Source organism: Eptatretus burgeri, chromosome 1 (assembly GCF_056783735.1).
Source record: "Eptatretus burgeri isolate ZD-2024b chromosome 1, Ebu_testis_v1, whole genome shotgun sequence".
In the NCBI taxonomy this organism is placed as follows: domain Eukaryota; kingdom Metazoa; phylum Chordata; class Myxini; order Myxiniformes; family Myxinidae; genus Eptatretus; species Eptatretus burgeri.
The window spans coordinates 134336658-134359475 of NC_140961.1; the positions used below are offsets into that span (position 1 = coordinate 134336658).

The window sequence follows — 22818 nt, forward strand, 5'->3', positions numbered from 1 at the left end:
ATGAGCCTCGACCTTGTATGCAAAAAGCCCCTGAGCTAAGAGGATGGCCTAGACTCTCTCGAAGAACGCACACTCGCCACGAAGCTTTCTAGCGTGCGTTTGAATCCAGACCCAGCTATAAACCGTCATTCCTGTGTTTCACAGGCAGGTTGCTTGGTGGACGTCAAAGTTCCTACGTCGTTCTTCGCGAAGAGTCGCTGAGCTATCTCCAGCACCACGGCCAAATTCCCAATTCCTGCCCTAACCAGCAGAGGGCATTGCATCAACAACCATTGATGGCACGCCGCAGTGATGCTACCTTCCAACGATGCCGCTCTTCAGCCAATGACGCTACCCCCGAGGAACTGAGTGACCGGTGGAAATTGAGGCAATTCAACAGGGGAGAGAAATATGCGTTTCGAAAGCACCACAAAAGGCCATCAGGCTCATTTGCGTTCCCGACAAGGTACATTGGAGAATGTAATCAAACTTCAGGAAAGATTTATAAACTCCATTCCAAGCACAAAATAATGGAAAAGTGCAAGGAACACGAAGTTGCTCATTCCCACCATGAGGCCATGTTCTTAGCAGATGAAATCTGATCGTTCAAAGTGTGGAAAACCCCGAAGCAACGGTGCCAGCTCTGATGGAGAGGACAGCAGCAAGTAGCCAAGCAAACAGAGCTGTACTCGAGTCTGTGGCAGGAGCATTTCCCTTCCATGCAAGGCAGTGCATTAATTGCATTGTGTGAGGACTCGGAGGACATCAATACTCCGAGGAACCCAGGCGCCGGCTTGAGCCTTCTTGAAACGGATCGCAAAATACAATTCTACTCTGAACAATCACCTGCAGGCTCCAGAAATGAAAGGTGTTACACACCTAGGCGTAGAATGAATTGCTGGACGCCGTGGCGAAACCTATCGCTCGAGCAAAGGTGAAGCGACATCCGATGAGGAAGTACAAATTGCGCTGTTTTCGTTTGCTCGATGCAGAAAGTAAAATTAAGGAAGAGTTTCTCAAATTCTCTCAATTTTTCAAGGGTTAGTGGTGAACGTGTTGCCAAAAAAAACAAAAGACCCACAGAGGAGCCCGGAATCGAGCATTGTGCCCCCCACCCGCGGTTTGGTGTTAGGAGCACGGAATCAAGGGTTTCGCCCCCCACCCGCGGTTTGGTGTTGTGCTTCACTTGCGTGATGACGAAGCGAAAGTGTGGAAAAAGATCCGTTCGGGGAATTCCGCTGCACGTGGGACTGGAAGAGGCTCAAAAAGGGCGCGCACCAGAGCTTTTGCTGCAACTTGATTGTTTCTCAAACTCTCTCTTGGACCTGCGCTGCGAACCCTCCAGATGCCTCAGCTCGGTGAGTTCCTCACGCTCTTCAGTTGTTTGTCACGCTCCAAACACGTTCCTCGTGGTCTACGTGTACTATTCAGGCTCTTCAAAATGTTCTTTGCATACTTTTCACATGCTCCGCACATAGTCCTCACACTCCACACACTCGAACCACATTCTTCATGTACATCTACCGGTTACCATGTGATGCACTCATCCCATATAAGGGTACCGTATGGGGTATCAGGGACTCGCTGCTCCAAATCCCAAGACCCGAACACCTCGGTTCGGAGGTCCCAGTTGCCCAGTTCGCCACAAGGGAGGGTTTGAGTTACCTTTGGTAGGGTGGCTGAGAGTAGCTGATACAGACGTGTGCTAGCGGCGGCCCTGGACCGTTTGATGGTAGCTCTATTGCTGTGATGATTCACATGTGGAATCTCAGCTCGGCTGTAAATTTCATAAAGGGCACCGTACCATGTTATACAATTGCACTTTAGCCTATCTAATTCCAATTTAAATGTATCTACTGTTTCTACTTCCACTTCCTTTCCAGAGAGACCATTAACTACTCTCTAAATGAAAGACCTTTGTCTTACTAATGTCTTTAATGTCCTCTTCTTCACTCTCAAGATATCCCCCCTAGGAGTGGGAGCGGTAGTTGCAGCGAGTGGGGGTAGGATGGGAGGGCTAGGAAGTCAGAATGCTCGGATGTCGGGGTGAGTGTAAGTCGTAGGACTGAAGAGTGGGAGGACGGGTGGTGTTGGAATAAATTGGGTGGAGGTGATGGAGGTGTTATGATTAACTTCAGTAACATATTGTTCATTTTGAAGGTTATTTATCTAAAACCGTTTGTGTTATTGTTCTCCATTTCACAACCGTTTCTTCTGATTTTCCTTCTCTCGACAGTGACATCATTGGTGTTTTTTGGCGCCCTTACTGGCATTGAAATTGCTTGCAGTCTCCATCCTCTGTTTCTCAACGTTGGTAATTTGCAGAAACATGTCCACAACTATGTTCCTGCTATGGTAAGAGGTTGGAAGGTAGATTCTTGAAGTGAACTTTATTGGAGTGTTTTGACCCAAGGGGACTGACTAGATGATGCCCTGTTTGTGATTGCAATCACTCATAATTGATCAAGGCTGATTAATCGACGAGCAAGAACACCGATCACAGGGAGTCGATTATAATGGAATCTTGACGTTTTCTTTGATAATAGAGGAGGGAGTTTGGGGTTTGAGGGACAAAGGATTGCCAGGAGGGGGAGGGCAGGGAGCATCTTACCCCAGCATTTCTCCACTTACACGTGAGACTGACACGGAATGTAAATGGTGGAGGTGTACTGGACGTGAATGTATCGGGGTTTTTTGTACCAATACGAGTTTAGTATCTTCCCCATATATGACTCGTTTTACACCAATGATGCACTTTGACCCGAGGCTGGAGACTAACAGATCATTCTATCTTTTCAGTTGATCAATTTCCCCAAAGATTACTTCATGAATGTGACTCCATTTCGGACATTAAAAGATGAAGACAACAATGTAAGTGTCAAGTCATTCATCATTACAATACAATACTGATTAATCATTTGTTAAATCGATTAAAGAGCAGGTTTTGGGTCGCTGATGACTTTGCGTGATTCGACTGTTGTAATCACATTAATAATCGTTGGGCAATTATTTTCTTACATTTGAAACTCAAAATATGCTAAAATTAACTTTCAAGTCAAAATTTTTTGTCAGTGATCGAAAAACAGACCGGAAGTTACCGAAGATGCTATGACGTCACGTTCTCTGAAAACTTCGTGAACATTCGGAAACAGCGTGTGAACGATGACGAGATGCGAATCAGAGAGTGATTTCAGCGGCGATGAAATTGAGTGTTTTCATTCCGATATTGCTGAGGACGAGTTCGGAGGATGATGGGAATTTATACTATGGAGTTTCTGGCCCTGAGCCATATAAATTTGAGCCACTTGCAAGTGCCAGAAAACGGCCTATTTCGTGTACAAGTGGCAGGACTGACTACCCAGCAGTTCACACTGACAGACCACCAGAAAGATTGGTTTGTAGATTTTCTTGTTCGATGCATAAAATAATGTAAAGTTTGATTCGTCTGTGACTTGATATAATAATTTTTAACCCTCCTAGTCACTCAAGAGTTAGAAATAGAATGAATCAATAATGGACCCAAATATATTATACACCATAGCCTTTGTGTTGAAGTCATTCTGACAGCTGAGTTTGACCCCAGCGAAAGTGAACAGTTAGAACAAACCCCAACTTTCAAGAGACTGTTGTGGCATATAAATACTAAAACATGTTTAGCCTCATTGGGAAATATTCTACCAAATTTAGAAAAAAAGTGGAAGATTGATCAATATTTTACAATTGAAATGAAATAGCCCAATTTGCTGATGCCGTTAAAAAGTAATTTAATCAACAATAAGTTGATTTGTTGAGAAATTTTTTCATGCTTGTGTTTTTCAGAAAGTTTATTTATGTGTTTTTCCATGTACTCTTTAAGAATACATTTCAAGGTTTTTCTCACTTAAACTCGACAATTGATTCTGTGACAGAGCAGTATCTGGAGAACTTGTCAACCAACAACTCATATTCACAGAGTGGTGATCGGATGCGTTTATGCCTTCGTAATCCTCGGCTGTGAAATGGTCACCACAAATGACAAGTTATCCAAAGGGTCCTCTTTATCCGTTTTCTTTGGGGGAAAATTCGTCCGTTTTGTTTGTACAAATCTTATCCACTGCCGGCGAAGGTTTGATTCCTTCGGGAATCGGTGGGAGCGATTACCCGTTTTCCAGCCATTTTTGCAAAACATGACGACACATGTACGAGGCATGATGTACAAATATGCAAATAACTTTGTTCCACAATAATTCAAAATAAAAAAGGATAATATAGACAGTTGCAAGCTCAAAAAAGCGAAAGAACGGCCCGCTGAACTGGACACTTCTTCAATGAGCGAGTGAGCGTCCGCTTTGTTTTGGAGAACGTGACGTCACCATCCATATATGGCACGCGGCTGTTTTTTTCAACAGCCTCGAGAAATAACAACTTCGGAGTTAAATTTCATTAATTCTCACAATCGTTAGGCAACCACAATAGTTTGCATCGAACTATTTAATGCACATATAATCATATTGATAAATTTTCAGAACATGTTTGGTGACCCGCAACCTGCTCTTTAATCATTAAAATGCAATAGTATTTAATCACGTTTAATTGATTGATCATTATAATACAATACTGTCTGACCCTGCTCTTCGCGGATTCACTATTCGTGGACCCCGGACCCCGTGTATTCGCGGTTCATAAAGTGTGACCTACTTCGACATTCGTGTATTAGCAGGTTTATTTATTTATTTATTTATTTATTTTAATACACATCACGACTGGTCTCATATCCATCTGGGAAATTGGAAATCAGCCAACATCACAGCATTACAAAAATAAAATTGCAATTGCACATTACAAAAAGGTGCAAAAATGGATCTTCTTACTTCCAATCATCAGCAAGGTCATCTAATCCATCATCACAGTTGACAAAAAAATCATTCCTTTTCTCCAACAGCCTCATCTCAGATCATCAATTCAGATTCAGACCTGATCACTCTATCTTGGACATGCTGCTTCTACTCTCCCAACAATGGTGGATGTCCTCAATATCAGACATGAGAACAGGGCCGTCTCTCTGGACATATCTCCAGGTTTTCAATACAGTCAGGCATCCTGCCCTGCTCTTCAAACTCTCTGCATATGGAATCGAAGGCAAACTCTACTCTTGGATTACTGACTGTCTCTCCTCTCATAGTCAATGTGTGGCTCTCAATGGAACCCTTTCATATCCTCTCCCTGTCAAGGCTGGAGTACCTCAAGGCAGTGTTCTTGGCCCCATATTATTCCAAATCTTCATCAATGATGTCACTGACTAGCTGGAAAATCTTCCTTGTCTCTTTGCTGATGTCTCCACTCTCTGCTGTGACATCTCTCATCCTTTTGACAGACAGGCAGCAGCCTCTTTCCTTTTCTCAGACCTTGAAAAATCACAAACTGGTCAAACACAATTTTGTTTTTGTATCCATATTATCCAACCTTTGTGTTTTCCCTTTCCCCTCATCATTACCTGCATCCCTTGTTTGTCCGTCTCCGACTCCTTGCTTCCTCTGCCCTGCTGTTGGTGTTTCCCCTTTCTCCTGCTGTTCTCTTATTGGTGTGTCCTGATTTGTTCTGTGTAATCACTCTTCCACGAGCCTAGACCATGTTAAAAATATATGTATTTAAGCAATGTCCCGACATTTGCGGCATTTTTCAGGAACATATCCCTGCGAATAGCGGGGTCCGACAGTTCTGTATAATAATTTTTTTCATTCAGTTATTATCATGAAAACACAATACTGTTAATCATTTGTGTATATTGATTAATCGTTAAAATACAATATTCTTTTATCATGTTTCATTGATGGATCATTAATATACAGTACTGATTAATCATTTGTTTAATCGATTAATCATAACCATACAATACTGATGAATCATTTCTTTAATTGATGAATCATTAAAATGAAATGCTGTTTCATGACCAGTTTAATTGATGAATCATTTGCTTTATCCATGACTCATTAAAATACAATACTGATTAATCATTTGTTTATTCGATTAATCATAGAAATACAATATTGTTTCATCATCCGTTTAATTGATTAATCATTAAAATGCCATACTCTTTAATCCTTTGTTTAAGTGATGAATCAGTAAAATGAAATGCTGTTTCATCACCAGTTTAATTGATGAATAATTAGTTTTATTCGATTAATCATTAAAATACAATAATGATTAATCATTTATTTATTTGATTAATCATTAAAATACAATACTGATTAATAATTTGTTTAATTGATTAATCATTCAAATACAATACTGATTAACCATTTGTTTAATTGATTGATCATTCAAATACAAGACTGATTAATCATTTGTTTAATTGCTTGATCATTCAAATACAATAATGATTAATCATTTGTTTAATTGATTAATCATTCAAATAAAATACTGATTAATCATTTGTTTAATTGATTGATCATTCAAATACAAGACTGATTAATCATTTGTTTAATTGATTAATCATTCAAATACAATACTGATTAATAATTTGTTGAATTGATTAATCATGAAAATACAATACTGATTAATAATTTGTTGAATCGATTAATCATGAAAATACAATACTGATTAATCATTTGTTTATTCGATTAATCATTAAAATACAATACTGATTAATCATTTGTTTATTCGATGAATCATTAAAATACAATACTGATTAATCATTTGTTTAATTGATTAATCATTCAAATACAATACTGATTAATCATTTATTTAATTGATTGCTCATTCAAATACAAGACTGATTAATCATTTGTTTAATTGATTGATCATTCAAATACAATACTGATTAATCATTTGTTTAATTGATTAATCATTCAAATACAATGCTGATTAATCATTTATTTAATTGATTGATCATTCAAATACAAGACTGATTAATCACTTGTTTAATTAATCATTCAAAAACAATACTGATTAATCATTTGTTGAATCGATTAATCAACACCATACAATATTGATTAAGCCTGGTGTTGGCTTAACGGTCAAGGTGGCTGATCTCAAGCTCTTGAGTTTGAGCCCCCTGTCGTATTGTTGAAATAACACCTGGTGGGTTGATTTAGCCTGTCAACCTTCCAAGATCGGTAAAATGGGCACCAGCTTACTGGAGTAATAAGCCATTTGAGTTACATATGTAATGTGCCTCATGACATGAAAGGAATGGTTTGGTTTTATACAATACTGACAAATCATTTGTTTTATTCTTTAATCATTAAAAAGCAATTCTGACTTTTTTTTCTTCTTCTTCTTTAATCCAGTGGTTCCCAAAGTTGTTGTTTTTTGTCCACGACCCAAAATTAGAAATCACATTCGCTTCGCGACCCAAATGGTACCGGTACCTACTTGGTACATGTACTATTGATAAAAAAAATTGTCGGAGAAAACGCTTACGACGTGAAAACCCCCTCTCAAAAACAGGGATTTTTGAAGGGGGGTTTTCAAGTTTGGAGCATGACCCTGGGTTTGGGAACCCCTGCTTTAATCGTTACAATCACCATAGAACTGGCTCACACACAGCAGCCCACACTGCATGAATCAGACATCTTACAGCATGGCTTCGACAGTAAATACACGATATTGTTAAACCAAAGTTTATAAAAGTTGTAAACTTTGAAACAACGATGAAAGTCGAGTGATGGATTCATTATAACCTTGTTATCAATAATGTCCTGCCTATCCCTTATTAGAGCTTGAGCAGTAACTGTTATGGTTACTTTGAGATGAGCTTGCCTTCTGTGTAGCTAAGTGGCATTTCACTTTGTTGACAAGAGACCTTTTATCTTCAGCCGATCATTTGCAATGTGGTTTGGACGATGCTTCAATGCCGAAATGATCTGGATAATCTGCTGAAACAACTCCATGAGATGCATCCTATGTACAATTTCACCAAATCCTTGATAAATTCTCTATCGAGTACACTCCATCATCTGAATATGGTGAGGTCCCATCCATCCAATGTGCTGCATTATTTAAAATAGATAATGGTAAACAAAGTGGATCTACATGGAACATATGAGAGAATGTATTGTTTTTATTACACTATGGAGGTGTTATCGTTCGGTACCTAAAGATTTCAAATACATGTTCATCACATTGTAGTTAAAGAAGTACTAGACTGCACATTGCAGTGTTGTTTGCAAAAAGGTTTCAAAGATATTAATGGCAATATATATTTTTTTAAATTTCAAAAAAAGATTGGAAGCACTTCTTGTATATACGTGTTTGGTTTTGTTGAATGAATCTGCTGCTACCATGAACCGAATATTTTGAGGATGGCAAACACGGGAAGCGACAACATTTAGTTGGCCATGTGTGAAAACTGAATCACGCAGGTACACTCCAACTCCTTGCAAAGTTTGATCTTGAGCCATTATTTATTGTCATGCCAAATCATAGCTGCATTGGGAACTGATATCGTTGCAAAACACTGCCAAGCTGAACGCTGTTCAGCCCTGACAACTCATGCTAAAACCGAAATTACGTACGAAAACCTTCATTTATCATATAAATTGTTCATCCCTTTATTTGGGCGGTGCATGGGCCAGACCACTGACTCGATCGCTCCCAAAAATGAAACGTAACCCAGCTTACGTACATGAAGCAAAAATGGGGCTCCCTTGCGAATGGGGTTTTGAAGGCTTCAGATGCACGCAGCTTCATTACGTTTTTAATATGCTGTATAAGATAAAGAAGATGTAATCTGAAGCTACAGGTAAAAACATGGCAATGAACACCTGCTATCTGTGTCCAACAGGGTGGTGATTCTGCTGATAACGGGATGCACGAGCACCTAAAGAATAAAAAAACACCAGCATCACTGATCGTGGAAATGCAAGGCCTCTTCAGCATTCTGCAAAGCACGGGATTAAACAACTTTCATGAGTGGAATTGTTCCGATCGCAGTCAATTCCACGATTCTGTCTCAGCATTGCCTACTTCAGTCTATGATCAGCCTGCAACCACTCTGACTACAAAAACAATGGCACCAACACCAACATTTTCACCTCCACAAACATCAGCAGCTCTTCCACATCCTCGATCCACTGCCAGTTCTGTGACCGAGCCTTTTTACATCCACAACAATGCAGACATAACACCTAACAGCGATGCTGATGTGCACCACAGTTTCTCAGAAGACACAGCATCGACCACGGACAAAGATGGGCGCGCAGCTTCCACTCCTGCCTCTGAAAGTTCCGTTGGCAATACTATTGAGGAAACCACGAAAAATGCGGACAAGGTACTTCCGAGCACGGTTTCAATCACCATCGTGGAGAAAAAAAGGAGTTTAAAGTTATTACCAACGAAGAAAACGATACCCACACACCATACAATTGGCAAACGAGACACACACAACCGAAGCCTTAGAGGTGGTGAAGCACAGACTCCACCGATTGCTACCCCAAATCCTCAAGGGTCCACTTCGACGGCTCATCAGCTGCATCTCACATCCTGGGGACTTGTCTTTGCTCTCCTCTCGCCCATTCTCTCAAACATAGCATGAGATTCCCGACGTTTCATTTTCCTCTCAGTATTATTTTGCGGACATTGAAAAAACAGATCTACGAGGAAATACCAGGAAACTTAGACAAGAGTCCACAGTTACTTGTATCTTCCATTTTTGTAGGTGTGCTTGATATTTAGTATTCGACGAGGGAAGTGTTTCAATTCTCTCGTATTGCTTAAAATCTCCTAAGATGGGTATCGGAAGGTAGAACAAGACCCTTGACATAGGGTCCCCTGAGTAATCGGTTTCTTTTTCTTCGAGGTTCACCTTTCATAGACCGAGTTGTGATGTTATCAAGTTCTAGTACAAAACGTTTTCAGGTGTTCCGTGTCATAGCAGCGGCTCAAAGGACTCTCTTAAGGAAGTTAATCCAGCTGTGTCGACTTCATTGCTTTGTAGATGACGTATGAGTATCGGGTTGTTATTTTTTTGTCCAGGTGTTCATGCAGGTACCATGAAGTTGCTAATTTAGTTCATTTTGAGGTTGCCAATTCCTCAATTGGTGGGACACTCGGTGAAGCACAGGCAGATTTGGGTGGTCAGATTTGTTCAGACGAAACCTCGCACCTTTATTAAGGTACTAATGCATCTTTTATTTGTAATATTATTATTGTGAGGATGTGGCCTCAATGCCTACAGTTGCGCACTAAGGAGGAATTTCATTTACTTGAGTGAGTTTTGTTCCACTTGTTTTTCAGGTTGTGTTGTGTGCATAGGAAAAATGTCTTACACCTGTGTTGTAAAACGGTGTCCCGATTGAAACAAACACATTTTATTGTTTCAGAGCAAAATTACAGTCTCGACTCTAGTGTGATCTGTTGTAATTACCACAAATTATCCACTGATGTCATGTGGGACGACATTGCCTCTTGACATCATATTGCTATCCCTACGTGTTGTTTGATGGAAACATGATTGTGCACAATGGATTATAAAATAAATTATTTTCTTTAATCTCCTTAATGTTGACAAGATGGCTTAGAGGTAGGTACGCACACTCGCTTCAAGGTTGTCTAGCCTGGGTTCGATTTCCGACCCAACTATGAACCGTCAGTCTGGTGTTTCACAGGCAGGGTGATTCATCAATGTGTGCTGTCCCTTGGAAGGACGTCAAACGGACGTCCCGTCTGTCAGTATTAGTTGATGGACGTTAAAGATCCCATGGTGTCCTTCTTCAAGAGTAGGCAAGGTATCGTCGGTACCATGGCCAAATTCCAAATTCCTGCCCCCAACAAGTCGAGCATCAGGCCTGGCCAGCCTGTTCGTGAAGACTCGGGCCAAGCCTCCCCTGGCCGCCCCCACAACAAAGGTGGGATATTGGTGGCCATTAAAGAAGAATTCGAATTTTCCAAATCTTGAGCTGTTGCAGCACTTTTAAACGATTATCTAACCCTAACCCTAACGTCAATTTCACAGTGTCCATGAGTGACAGGTGTGAAGCGAGGCCACCAGGCCATAGGAGAAAGCAGTACTTCACAGTCAACGGCCTTGTAGCCAATGGGAAGCTCAGTTTTACAAAGAGTCAAGCACCTGGGCATCCAAAGTTAAGTGGCACGGACAGTATTTGTTCTGATGATCAGACACCAGGCCATCTGAGTAGAGTAAATGTTTAACTTAGAAACTAAATAGCTTTCGCCAAAATACAATTAATTAACCATGGTGGAGTCACATTAATGGTGGTGACATATGAATTATCTTGGTGGGATCCCATAAGCCCTATGGCAGGGAATAGAGCTCTCATGACAAGTCGTGAGTGTTTCGAAGGATATAGTTAATCCAGGACAGGTCACCACTCCATTGTAGGGTGTAGCGTTTCCTCTTGGCAGCTTTGCTAATTGAGCCTACACTAGTGGGAGCAAATCAATAAGACTTTATCCATGCCACCACCCAACAAGGCTTTACCCACTCCACCACCCAACAAAGCTTTACCCACTCCACCACCCAACACATCCTTACCCATTCCACCACCCAACACATCCTTACCCATTCCACCACCCAACAAGGCTTTATATCCACTCTACCACTGAATTAATCAAGCTCTGGCCATACCAACACTGAACCACTCACTGTTCACTCCGAGGAATTGTGAAATTGAACATTTGTAAATACTTTACATAATATCATATTCATTTATGCTTCTCATTCTTGTTGACCTCATACCTCCCCTCCATTTCCCGCCCAAAGAACAACAACGATGTGTGTGATAAAGCTGTGAATTTACATTTTATTTACCTTGCAAAGTTTGTTTTATATTTTTATCAAATTATTTATGTCGATGTTGTATTTTTTTAAACAACTGTTACAATGAAATAAATATTGTTCAGAGCCCCATTGGTGTGGTGTGCGGTTTGAAAGTTGTTTCCAGTGGGAATTTTGATTTGATTGAACTGAAGCAGTTTTCTTCACCTGGGTTACATTGCTGAACAGGTCACCACTCCAACAGACAATGAGGAGGTCAGGGTTTCCGCTTACTCTTGTTATTAAATTCTGTGCAGCACTTGGCTGCAGGTACCGTCAATTGATGGGGACGCAGCCAATGCCGTTTCCAGCTGATGTGATTCATTTATCGCTCCAATCCTAGATGGTCCAAACGACCTCGAGTAACCGCCAGTGCTGGATTAACCATTTGGCAGACAAGGCATGTGTCTTACGGCCAGCCAAAAATTCTTTTCACATTAAATATTTCTTTTTTTGTATTAAATATTTTGTTCTTGAATCAGTTCATCTTTTGTCTGGGGTCCATTTCCATGAGCCCGAGATCTAATTTAAAATTTTCAGGCCATTCTCTACAATTTCAAAATGTGCCTTAGGGCCAGCCGAGGCTTAATCCGGCACTGGTAACCACGATTGTTTTCGGTTTTACTTGCTGGTAGATAAATTAATTAACGAGAGATCAGGTTCGAAGGGGCACTTAAACGGCCCCGGAATGCACAAGAATGCAAAACGTGTACGTGAGTCAAATGAAGCTTCATTTGCTCAAACAAAGCCTGAAGAAGAAGATGAATGGAAACCATGGTTACGGTTTCCATTCATGAAGATTATGGATTCTGGACTCGCGTATACACATTCAACAACAGCCTGTTGTGCATGTCAATGACTGCTGGCAGCGGAGCGTGTTCGACACAATAAATTAAATTATAGTGAGAGAACAACAATAGGAGTACAAGTTGCGCACTGTGCAACAATAAGACTTTAAGAGTACAACAGGTGAGAGTACCACCAAGTCTGTGTATAGTAAGTGGGAATGTTAATTCTCATCTCAAGCACTTCAGAGAGAGAAACAATGAAGAGGAATCAAACCGTAACCTAATGTCAGGTTAGTCGGTACCTGCGAACAATGTGCACAAAAAGAAACCAAAATAAAAGTATATTGAGTTCGATAAGTACAGGGAAGGAAGTTGGGATGAACCTTTTAAAACTTTCATCACTGCTCACTCCCACTCATTTGTTCCATTCTTTTCCTGCCTGTGGAATCAACTTCCACATTTTCTTCAATCTCATTCTTCCCTCCAGGTCTTCAAGACCTGTTCACCATTATCTCAGATCTTCCCTGATCCAAAACCATGATCTTTTCTTCAATAGTTAACCTCCAGCCAAATCCCTGCTCCTTCCAATGTACCAGTTTTCTCTCCTTGGAGTTTCCTTCTGTATCCTTCTTGTCCACCCCATGTATGAGTGTTTTACCTCCTGTTCTTATCTGTTCTGTCCTGATCCGTTCAGTGTACTAGCTCTTCCACGAACCTAGACGAGTTACAATGCCTATAGAAAGTCTACATCCCCTTTCAAAATTTTCACCTTTTGTTGCCTTATAACCTGGAATTAAATTACATTAAATGAGACTTTTTCCACATTGTAACCCACAACTTCCAAGTGAAAAACAAATTCTACAAATTTCAGAGAATTAATTAAAAATATAAAACTAGAATATCTTGGTTGGATATGTGTCTACCCCACTTATAATGGTAATTGTAAATTCGCTCAGGTGTAACCAATAACCTTCAAAATAACACCACGTTAATTGGCCTCCACCTGCATTAAATTGTAGTGATTCTGATTATTTCAGAATAAAATCAGCTCTTCCTGGAGGTTTCCTCTGCTGGGTAGTGCATTTCACAGCAAAGACTCAACCATAAGCACCAAGGAGTTTTCAAAAGACCTCTGGAATAAAGTTGTGGAAAGGCTCAGATCAGGGGATTAGAAGGCCCTTCTCTTTGCTGCCGTGGTTTTTTTGGGACTGACCCGTGTTGCCCGTGCTGCTCGCTCTAGGGTCCTGCCCAGTGAAGCCTGCTGGCATCCCAATATCCTTTGAAAGACCTTCCCCCCACCCCCATCCCCACCGTCATTGTGAGTGAGTTTGGCTGGGAACTCATGACACCTTATTTTTATATTCCTGTACTTGCGTGAATTTATTTATTTACATTTATTCATTGTTTCAATCTGTGTTTCGTCTATGGTTCTTCATGCAGGTTGTTCTGTCTTTTCAATAAAATTCTTATTTCTTAAGAATATGTGTCATCGGATAAATCACCTTCTTGCACGTGCGCACAAACTCTTTTGGATCGGTGTTTGAATAAACCGCTTGCAGGAACTAAAAACTGCACAAACAGATTTGTTTTAACGATTTAGTTCTTCACTGAGAGTTAGATATATGATGTTCACTCAAGCGTGGTTTCCTTTAATTCGGCCATTCGTGAAGTGCATTGCTTTGGTGCGGTGGGGATGCGTTAGTTGTGCGGAAGTAAAATAATTAATTCCATCTTGTGAAATGTGAGCATGGACATATATGGTGATAGAAAGCTCTGTGGATCACATGACTATCGCAAAACACTGGTGTTTCTGTATTGATCATGCTGAAACAAATATTTTTCAAATTGAGATAAGTGTTCTTTGTCCACAAATTATGTACTCATTTCTCTTTATTTGCTTTCAAATGCTTTTAAGCAGCATGGAAGACTGGAATCTGTTGTAAAGCTTTGGCTAAAGTCACTATAAGGAATGGTTCACATCACTGAGATAGAGTTTAGATAAAGATTTAAATTGTCTACAGGATAAAATATGCTTCTCAGGTCTCTCACAATAACAAAGTCAGAACTCATTACGTTTGCCGATTGGAGAGTCAATACTGACAGGCCACGAGTGAGTGGAATGGAATCTCTCTTCAAATATACTGTTGCGGGCCGGGGGTTGGGTGAGAAGACCACTAGGTGGGGGATTTACCACTAAGCTATCTCGGTTCCCAACAGACTCCCTGGAATTGTAGGCCGTTGTACACGGATAATTCCGTGACGCGGCGGGTCGCTTAATTGACTGAGAATGCCAATAACTCAACCGCGTGACCTCGGGAACTCCCGTCTATGGGTTACCTAATTAATCACGTGGCTTAATTACCGGGGAACACGCCCTAAGTACGCCTTGTCCGAACCGGATCACTTTTCCCGATCGGATGCAGCCGAGCGACACTACCAAGGACGTACCAGCTAAAAGAAACAGATCGTTGGGAATAAAGTTCAGGCTAAGCTTTGGATAAGTCCAGGTTTAATAAGGATTTAATAAGTCCAGGCTAAGGATTTGGAGCATGCTGGATCAACGAAAGAAACCACAAAGACGAGCTGGGAACATTCCTAATAATAATTTATTAACAATGGGCGAGGAAAAGTATGTGGCACAATCAGGATTTATTGGGGTGTGTTGTGCAGAGAAAGGGGAGAGAGGTGTGGTGCAGCAAATAAACAAGCAACTTACAAAAGCGGACACAGAGCAGACTTAACGCGAAAATAATAATTACAATGATCTTCTGTAGTCTTACTTAAGCAGACAGGCGCAAACACACACACACACACACACACACACACACACACACACACACACACACACACACACACACACACACACACACACACACACACACACACACACACACACACACACACACACACACACAACCAGATGAAGAGAAAGTTTTGAACCAGGAAGGGAAAGGAGTTGAGGCTACGTTCTTGGTACCTTTGTGCTTGATAGCACGACGCGCCCCCAATACATTTCGTTGGGGGAGGGGGGGTGCTCTCCGTAGTGTGGCACCCGACAGCTGGCACGTCGTTTCTGGCTTCAGCAGAGCGTGTGGAGACCGTGTTCGTGTGGGCGGGGCTTGAGTGGAGAAGGGGCGGAGTCCAAGGTGCGTGGATGGAGTGGTGGGTGGGACCAGGTAGGTAGATGGTGTTGACGTCGTGTGGGCGGAGATGAGGAGGCAGAGTCCAGACAGCATGAGGCAGGTCGTGCCGAGGGAGGAGGGCAAGGCCCGATCGAGCGAGCGAAAGAGAAAGAGAGAGAGAGAAAGGCGGAGGGCCTGCTCTGACCTTTATAGGACCAGACGCGCGGGGGGGGGGGGAGGGCCACCCCAAATCGAAACGTCATCACTTGAATCGGACGCTCCGATTGGACCCGACCCCTCACGTGGCCCGCTAACTTTGGCCGGAAACCGCCTCACTTCGTTTCTTGCAAGGCCATCCCAGACAGCAGCAATACTCCTCTCCGACCCCACGACATGACACGAATCGCCTACACCGAAATTGGCACGCGAATCATCCTGCAAAAAACCCCGGGCCGCGCCCTGGCGACCGGACAAGAGTCCCACATGCCGGCTCGGGCGTTTAACCAGCGCCGATCAATGCGCTCGCTACGAGCGCGCCAATCTGGCCCACACTGTACATTCCCCAGCTCGATTTCAGCTTCTCTGGCCATAGAGACGAGAAGACGTTCACCATCCGTGGAGAATCTGCTGCTGCCAACGAGGGCCGAAGGCACATCATCATGGATAAATCCATGCATGTTGCGCGAGCGGCGTACGTGTCTGCCTTTGAACACATTCCATACAGTGCGCGCGGTTCGGCCATTACGCACATGGCCAGCACTCGCGTTCGCACGACTCCGCTAGCGTGTGCACGGGGTGAACACCAATATGTTGGCTATTGAGGTTGAAAAGGAACGAGCCGCTTCAACTCTGCACACTCGTATCCCGCCCAACATTGCGTGGAGTCGTCTTTATTGGCCTCCGTATGCGTTCTGTGCAGCGTGGCGTCATGCTGGCTGTGTTTCCTGTGTTGTGAAAAACACCATTCGTGCAGCCTCTTAAGGCCGTCACACCTTGACGATTTAGCCAGCGTATGTCGACGTATGAAAAATTTGTCTAAAACGCTGGCACACGTTGAATACGTTATGGGTAAGTTTTGTATACTTTAAGAGCACGCTGGCATACGTCGTAGTACGCTGGCAGACGTCGTAGTACGCTGGCAGACGTCGTAGTACGCTGAGCTCGTCGACAAATTTTAACATGCTTGAAATTTTTCGACGTATGCCAGCGTATGACTCACACATTCCGCATACGCTGGCCATAAGTTGTAGGCACGTTACGCGATCGTTGACACACGTTACTTGTAAGTTACTCATAAGTCGAAACACGTCGAGGTAATGTTTAGCATCAGTGTTCCAGACTTCCTGGTTTATTATTTAATTTTTTTTCTTCGATATTACGGTGATGTTGACACTTCGATTTCTAGTGCGGTTATAATATAATATATTTAATAGGCTGCCGCTCAACGATTTAAATCATAACCGCACTAGAAATCGAAGTGTCAACATCACCGTAATGGTGAAGAAGAAAAAAAAAAACAGGGAGTCTGGAACACTGACGCTAAACATTACCTCAACATGTTCCGACTTATGAGTAACTTACAAGTAACGTGTGTCGACGTGTGTCAACGATCGCGTAACGTGCCTATAACTTATGGCCAGCATATGCGGAACGTGTGAGTCATATGCTGACATACGTCAAAAAATTTTCAACATGCTGAAAATTTGTCCACGTACTCGGCGTACTACGACGTATGCCAGCGTGCTTCAGCGTGCTCTTAACGTATACAAAACTTACCCATAACGTATTCGACGTGTGCCAGTGTATTCGGAAAATTTTTCATACGCTGGCATACGCTGGCTAAAACGTCAAGGTGTGACAGCAGCTTGACTCTTCGATGTCTAGTGCGGTTATGATTTGAATCGTCGAGCCGCAGCCTATTAATAGCTTAAGCCACGTGATCGTCGGCGATACGCTGCCGCGTGCTATGCATACGTTAGACTATCGTTGGGCATAGGTTGTGAACGCCGACAACATGCTCAGCATTCGTTGATAAAAGTTATCTATATGTTATCGAAACGTTCTGTGTACGTTACTAACACGTTATGCATACGTCCAACTCGTTATGAATACGTCCAAAACTGGAAAAAAAACATCAATATGTTCAGCGCCAGCGTTAAAAACTGGAAAATTATTAAAAACATTAAATGTTAAACATTAAAAAAACTGGAAAATATGAATAAAACGCCAGCGTTTTACATACATTTTGATACCTTGCCATACGCCTGCTAAAACGTCAAGGTGTGACAGGGCCTTTAAGAGGTATTCATTCGTATGCCTTTTTAATGCAACCGGGAATCTTCCCCAGATCATCAGAAACTCGAGTCGATAATCCCGCACTGCTAAGCACACTATATGACTCGCTGCACACGTTGGGTTTAGGGATCGCTTGGGAACGAGGGCTCTGCGCTGCAGTTTCCTCACATCGGCGCCGCATGCGCAGGCCTCAATGAGGGCCCACCTCACAGCGAAGGCGCACGTGGCTGATTTACCTCAGGAATAATCAGATGAAAAGAAGAGTGGGTACGAAATGAAGAAGAATATGATTTAAGCAAACCAAGCTATTAGATCATTGCAATGTACTCCCTTGTTGTCCTGCTAGACAAAAGGAAAGGGACGACCTACACGTATAATAATGGAATAACTGTCTTGGGACCACTATCTGTTGGATGCATGCGGTTCCGAGAACCGCAACACTACCCCCCTCCCTTTTGCTAGACTCGACCCGAGTCGTTAACCTTCGTGTGGCACTGTAGGTGTAGGTTCCCTGAGTACATTTTACCTAAGGATTTTACCTATTTTACCTATGGAGTGCGACATTTCGAATACATGTCCCAAAAATAAATAACCTAGTGCGTTGCATAACTAAACTAACAGACTCATATGGACAACTTATCTACATTGCCGGCAATTTGAACTAAACAAACAAACAGGTGGATTTGAACTATATACATTTCTAATATTTACATTACCAGGCTCAGGACCTGTGACTTATGGGAAGACAATGAAGGTAACATTCGGGGATGAGTACAGCAGCAGGAAATCAACCATCAGGCGCCTTCAGGGCCTCAATGGCCTTTTTTTCCTGGCTGCAACTCACCTGGAAACCGCCTCACTTCGTTTCTGGCAAAGCCATCCCAGACAGCGGCAATACTCCTCTCCGACCCCACGACATGACACGAATCGCCCACACCGAAATTGGCACATGAATCGTCCTGCAAAAACCCCCGGGCCGCGCCCTGGCGAGGCAACTTCTTGCACGTGCGGAAAGTGAGGCAACTCACCCTAACACGGCAGGCCACATGCCGTCCCACAGTCCATTTGAACTGGCCTTTATACACAAGGAGATAGATGTCCAGGCTCCACAAATGCAGTCCCCGGTAACGCGGCTGCCTGCATGGCAGTCCTTGCAAATACTCCCACGCTGATGGTCCTGGCACACATGGGAATGTTGAGTGATATGGCAAGGCAAATAAAGGCATGGGCAGGTATGGCAAATGGAGTCAAGGCAAAGGCAGATAAAGGCATGGCAAATGCAGACCAGGTAAGGTGCAACAGCACAACAGGTCGGCACAGGAAGCTGGCCGGCCTCGGTGTGGTTTCGTGAGGTTGTGGGAGGTCGGTGGCTTTGGCCGGTCAGAAGACGGGCTCGGTCCTGCCCTATGGTCTCCCCCCAACCTATTTGTCTATGCTTGTCCTTGTCCATACCCACCCCCATTAGGTTATAACTAAAAAAACAACTACATTTAGACTTGTTTTTTTTTTTTAATAATTATGTGTGTCCCTAACCCCCTTATTGTCTTTGTTCGACTAACCTGTCCTATGTATTCCCAATCCTCAAGATCCCTTTTGAAAGGATTGAGGAAGAGACAAGTGAATCTGTCTCAAGGCTCAATGCAGCCCACAGGTTTCAGCATTTCCAAGATGAGTACAGCGGCCTACGAACAGTGAAGGGATGGATGGTGCGAAGGGGTACACGTTGTCTATCTATCCTCCCATTTATTAAACTTAAATCTATCCCCGGGGCTTTTCAACACGCCTGTCTCTTTCAACTATCGGTTCCAGCAACCATGATTCCCGTCGCCTGTGTTGGTGTTTTTTTTTGTATACCTTGTCGAGGCTCGTGTGAGAGCTATCACACAACGCACAGCAAGGGGGGCATGAGACAAGAGGAGCAGGAGAGGGAAACAGAGACATTAGGAGATCTGTGGAAGGGAGAGGGATGGGGCGGGGAACATGGGAATAAAAGATGGACATTACAGGGACTTTCAGGAAGGAAAGCAGGCAATTTGAAGGACGTGGGCTTGAGTGGATTATCGGGGGTAGAAAAGATCGAGGATTTGGATGGGGGATGATAAGACATGGTGGTGAACAGCTGTTTTGAAGACCTGGAGGGAAGAGTGGGAAGGAATAGAGTGAGGGAGTTTATTCCAAAGGCGGGGGAAAAGAGGAATGAAAGAGTGAAGGTGAGCAGTGATTCGTGATTTTGGTAGTTTTACCAGAAGGGGTTGTTGGCGGACCTTGAGCGCCTTGCGGAAATGTGGTGGGGACAAATCGCAGAGAGAGCAGGGAGGGCGAGGCTGGAGAGGAAACAGTAGAAGACAGAAAGACCACCGACCAGCCTGCGGTGAGAGAGCGTAAGAGGCCCAAAGACTCAGCCTCATTGCGGGAGATGCCAATGATCCGAAATGCCTTGGTTTCCACAGCATGAAACCGAGAAAGATGGGAGGCAGGAGCACCAGCCCAGAGAGGAAAGCAGTACTCCATCAGGTTGCGGACGAAAGCTTTGTAAGTGATCAGGAGCTCAGGTGGGCCGAGGAAGGACTTTGCACGACGGAGGATTCCCAGTCGGCGACTGGCTTTGGAGGCGAGGTTTGAAATGTGGCTTTCTCAGGAAAGGTCATGGCAGATAGTGAGACCCAGAAGCTTGAAAGAAAGGACTTCTTCCAGAGGATTGTTGAGAAAGTGGATGGCGGGGTTTTCAAAACGGTCCTTTCGGAGAGACAGTGAGAGTGTGGGATTTGTCCGGATTGAAAGACATGTTCCACGTGTTGAACCAGTTTGTGATTTTTATCCAGATCATCAGTGAGCGAAGAAGTTGCTGCTTGCCGGTCTGAGGGATGACCGATGGCGGGCAGAGGGTGGAGTCATCAGCAAAGAGGTAAAGAGGATTTTCCAGAGCGTCAGAGAGATCATTCATGAAAACCAGAAAAAGAACAGGACCCAGAACGCTACCTTGAGGAACTCCAGCCTGGACAGGAAGAGGGGATGAAAGAACTCCATTTAGGGCCACACGTTGACTGCGAGAAGATAGGAAGTCTGCGATCCATGAGTGGAGATGGCCTTGGATACCATAGGAAGAGAGTTTGGTGAGCAGGGCAGTGTGCCAGACCGTGTCAAAAGCACGTGATATGTCCAGGGATACGGCTCGGATTTCCTGTCTGGCATTGAGGACCTCCATCCATTGTTGGGAGAGCAGAAGCAGCATATCCAGGGTAGAGTGACCTGGTCTGAAACCAAATTGGTGATCGGAAATCAAGCCATTGGAGAAGAGGAAGGATTTGATGTCGGAAGCGATGATGGATTCCATAACCTTGCTTTTGATTGGGAGAAGGCTGATTGGTCTGGAGTTGCAGGGATCTGTATTTGCACCTTTTTATGCAGGGCGGTGATGTTAGCAGATTTCCAAGCAGATGGCAGATGACCTTGAGCAAATGAGAGGGTGAATAGAACAGAGAGAGGGTGAGCAAGAGCAGAAGAGCAGGTTTTTAGGACACGTGGGCTGATTCCGTCTGGACCGGTTGCAGAATCTGAGACGAGGTTTGACAGCAATCTCTCCACCTTGTCAGGAGAAAAGGACAGAGTCCAGGGACAGTTGGGTGCGACTGGGTAAGGTGGGTAGAGAAAGCGATGGATTTTGAACACCAGATTTAGCTGCAAACACCGAGTTTAGGCATTTAGCCTTTTCACGTGCGGTATCAGCAGTGCGGCCATTTGAGGTAAGGGATGGGATGGAGGGGGAACATACATCGGAAACAGATTTGATTAGATGCCACCAGGATTTTGAGAAGGGAGAGAGGTTTGAAAGTTCAGAATTGAGCTTAGAAAGATGTTGTTTTCTGGCTCTCCTGAGGGTAGATACACACTTGTTCCGAGCTTTATGGAAGGAACTGAGATTACCCTCAGTTGGGTTTGCTTTCCATGAGGCAAAGGCAAGTTGTTTCAGGACAACTGCCTCACCACAAGCTTCAGTGAACCAAGGGCGGGAGGAAGGGTAGGACAACTGAAGACGAGAAGGGATAAATCTGTGCATGAGGGAGAGCAAGTTTCTTTGAAAGAATTACCAGGATGAGTTGATGTTGGAGAAAGTAGCGATAGGAGACCAGTCTGTAAGTTTAATGGCTGCTTGGAGACCCTGCCAGTCGGCTTGAGTGAAATGCAAGACTCGACGGTGGTGAGGTGGTTCTCTGATAATAGCCAGAGAGTTGTCCACTTTGACAAGGACGTGGTCAGAAGAACCGATTGGAGCGAAGGAAGAGCAGCAGATATTGTCAGGGAAATTTGTCAAAATCAGATCCAGAAGAGATGGAGTACCATTGGTTGAGATCCGGGTTGGGAAGGTGACCGATTGAGTCAGTCCCAATGAGTCGCAGAAAGCTTTTGCTGAAGTGCCATGACAGGTGAGAGAGGTACCCACACCTAGCCAACTGGCATGATGACAATTGAAGTCGCCACATATTGTTGTGGGCCGGGGTTCGATGGCGATAAACGGCCATGAGGTGGAGCAGTGGAGTCGTCTCCCACCGAACACCCGGAGTTTAGGTCGTGACTCTCGGATAAGTCCGAAAGGTCACGGGTCACTTCGAGGACCGTGGTCGCCAATATTTCGATGGCATGGGGTCGAGTTAATTGCCTAATTTCAATATACCTAAATACCCATGTCGTCCAACTACCAGGGAAACCACACCCTCAGCCGACTTTGTCCGAATCAAGTCGCTATCACCGACTCGGATCCGGCATAACTGAGCGGAAGTTACCAAAGCCGTGCCGGACCAAATGAACAATTTACAGCACGAACGGCTTTACTATCTCTCAATACGCACCTTGCTCGGCCAATGAAGGAAAGCACAGAAAA

General features: G+C 43.5%; 1 protein-coding gene and 1 long non-coding RNA gene across 3 annotated transcripts in view; one reads left to right on the forward strand and one right to left on the reverse strand.

The window, feature by feature from the left end:
• LOC147035481 (uncharacterized) overlaps positions 1-22818 on the reverse strand; it is a 61746-nt gene that overhangs the window by 30400 nt on the left and 8528 nt on the right. The gene's annotated exons all lie outside the window — the stretch shown is intronic.
• LOC147035482 (uncharacterized) lies at positions 1134-11827 on the forward strand. Its single transcript, XM_085899238.1, has 5 exons — positions 1134-1337; positions 2216-2334; positions 2779-2850; positions 7776-7925; positions 8744-11827. Exons 1-5 carry the CDS (start codon positions 1325-1327, stop codon positions 9491-9493), a joined length of 1104 nt encoding a protein of 367 aa, XP_085755364.1. The 5' UTR covers positions 1134-1324; the 3' UTR covers positions 9494-11827.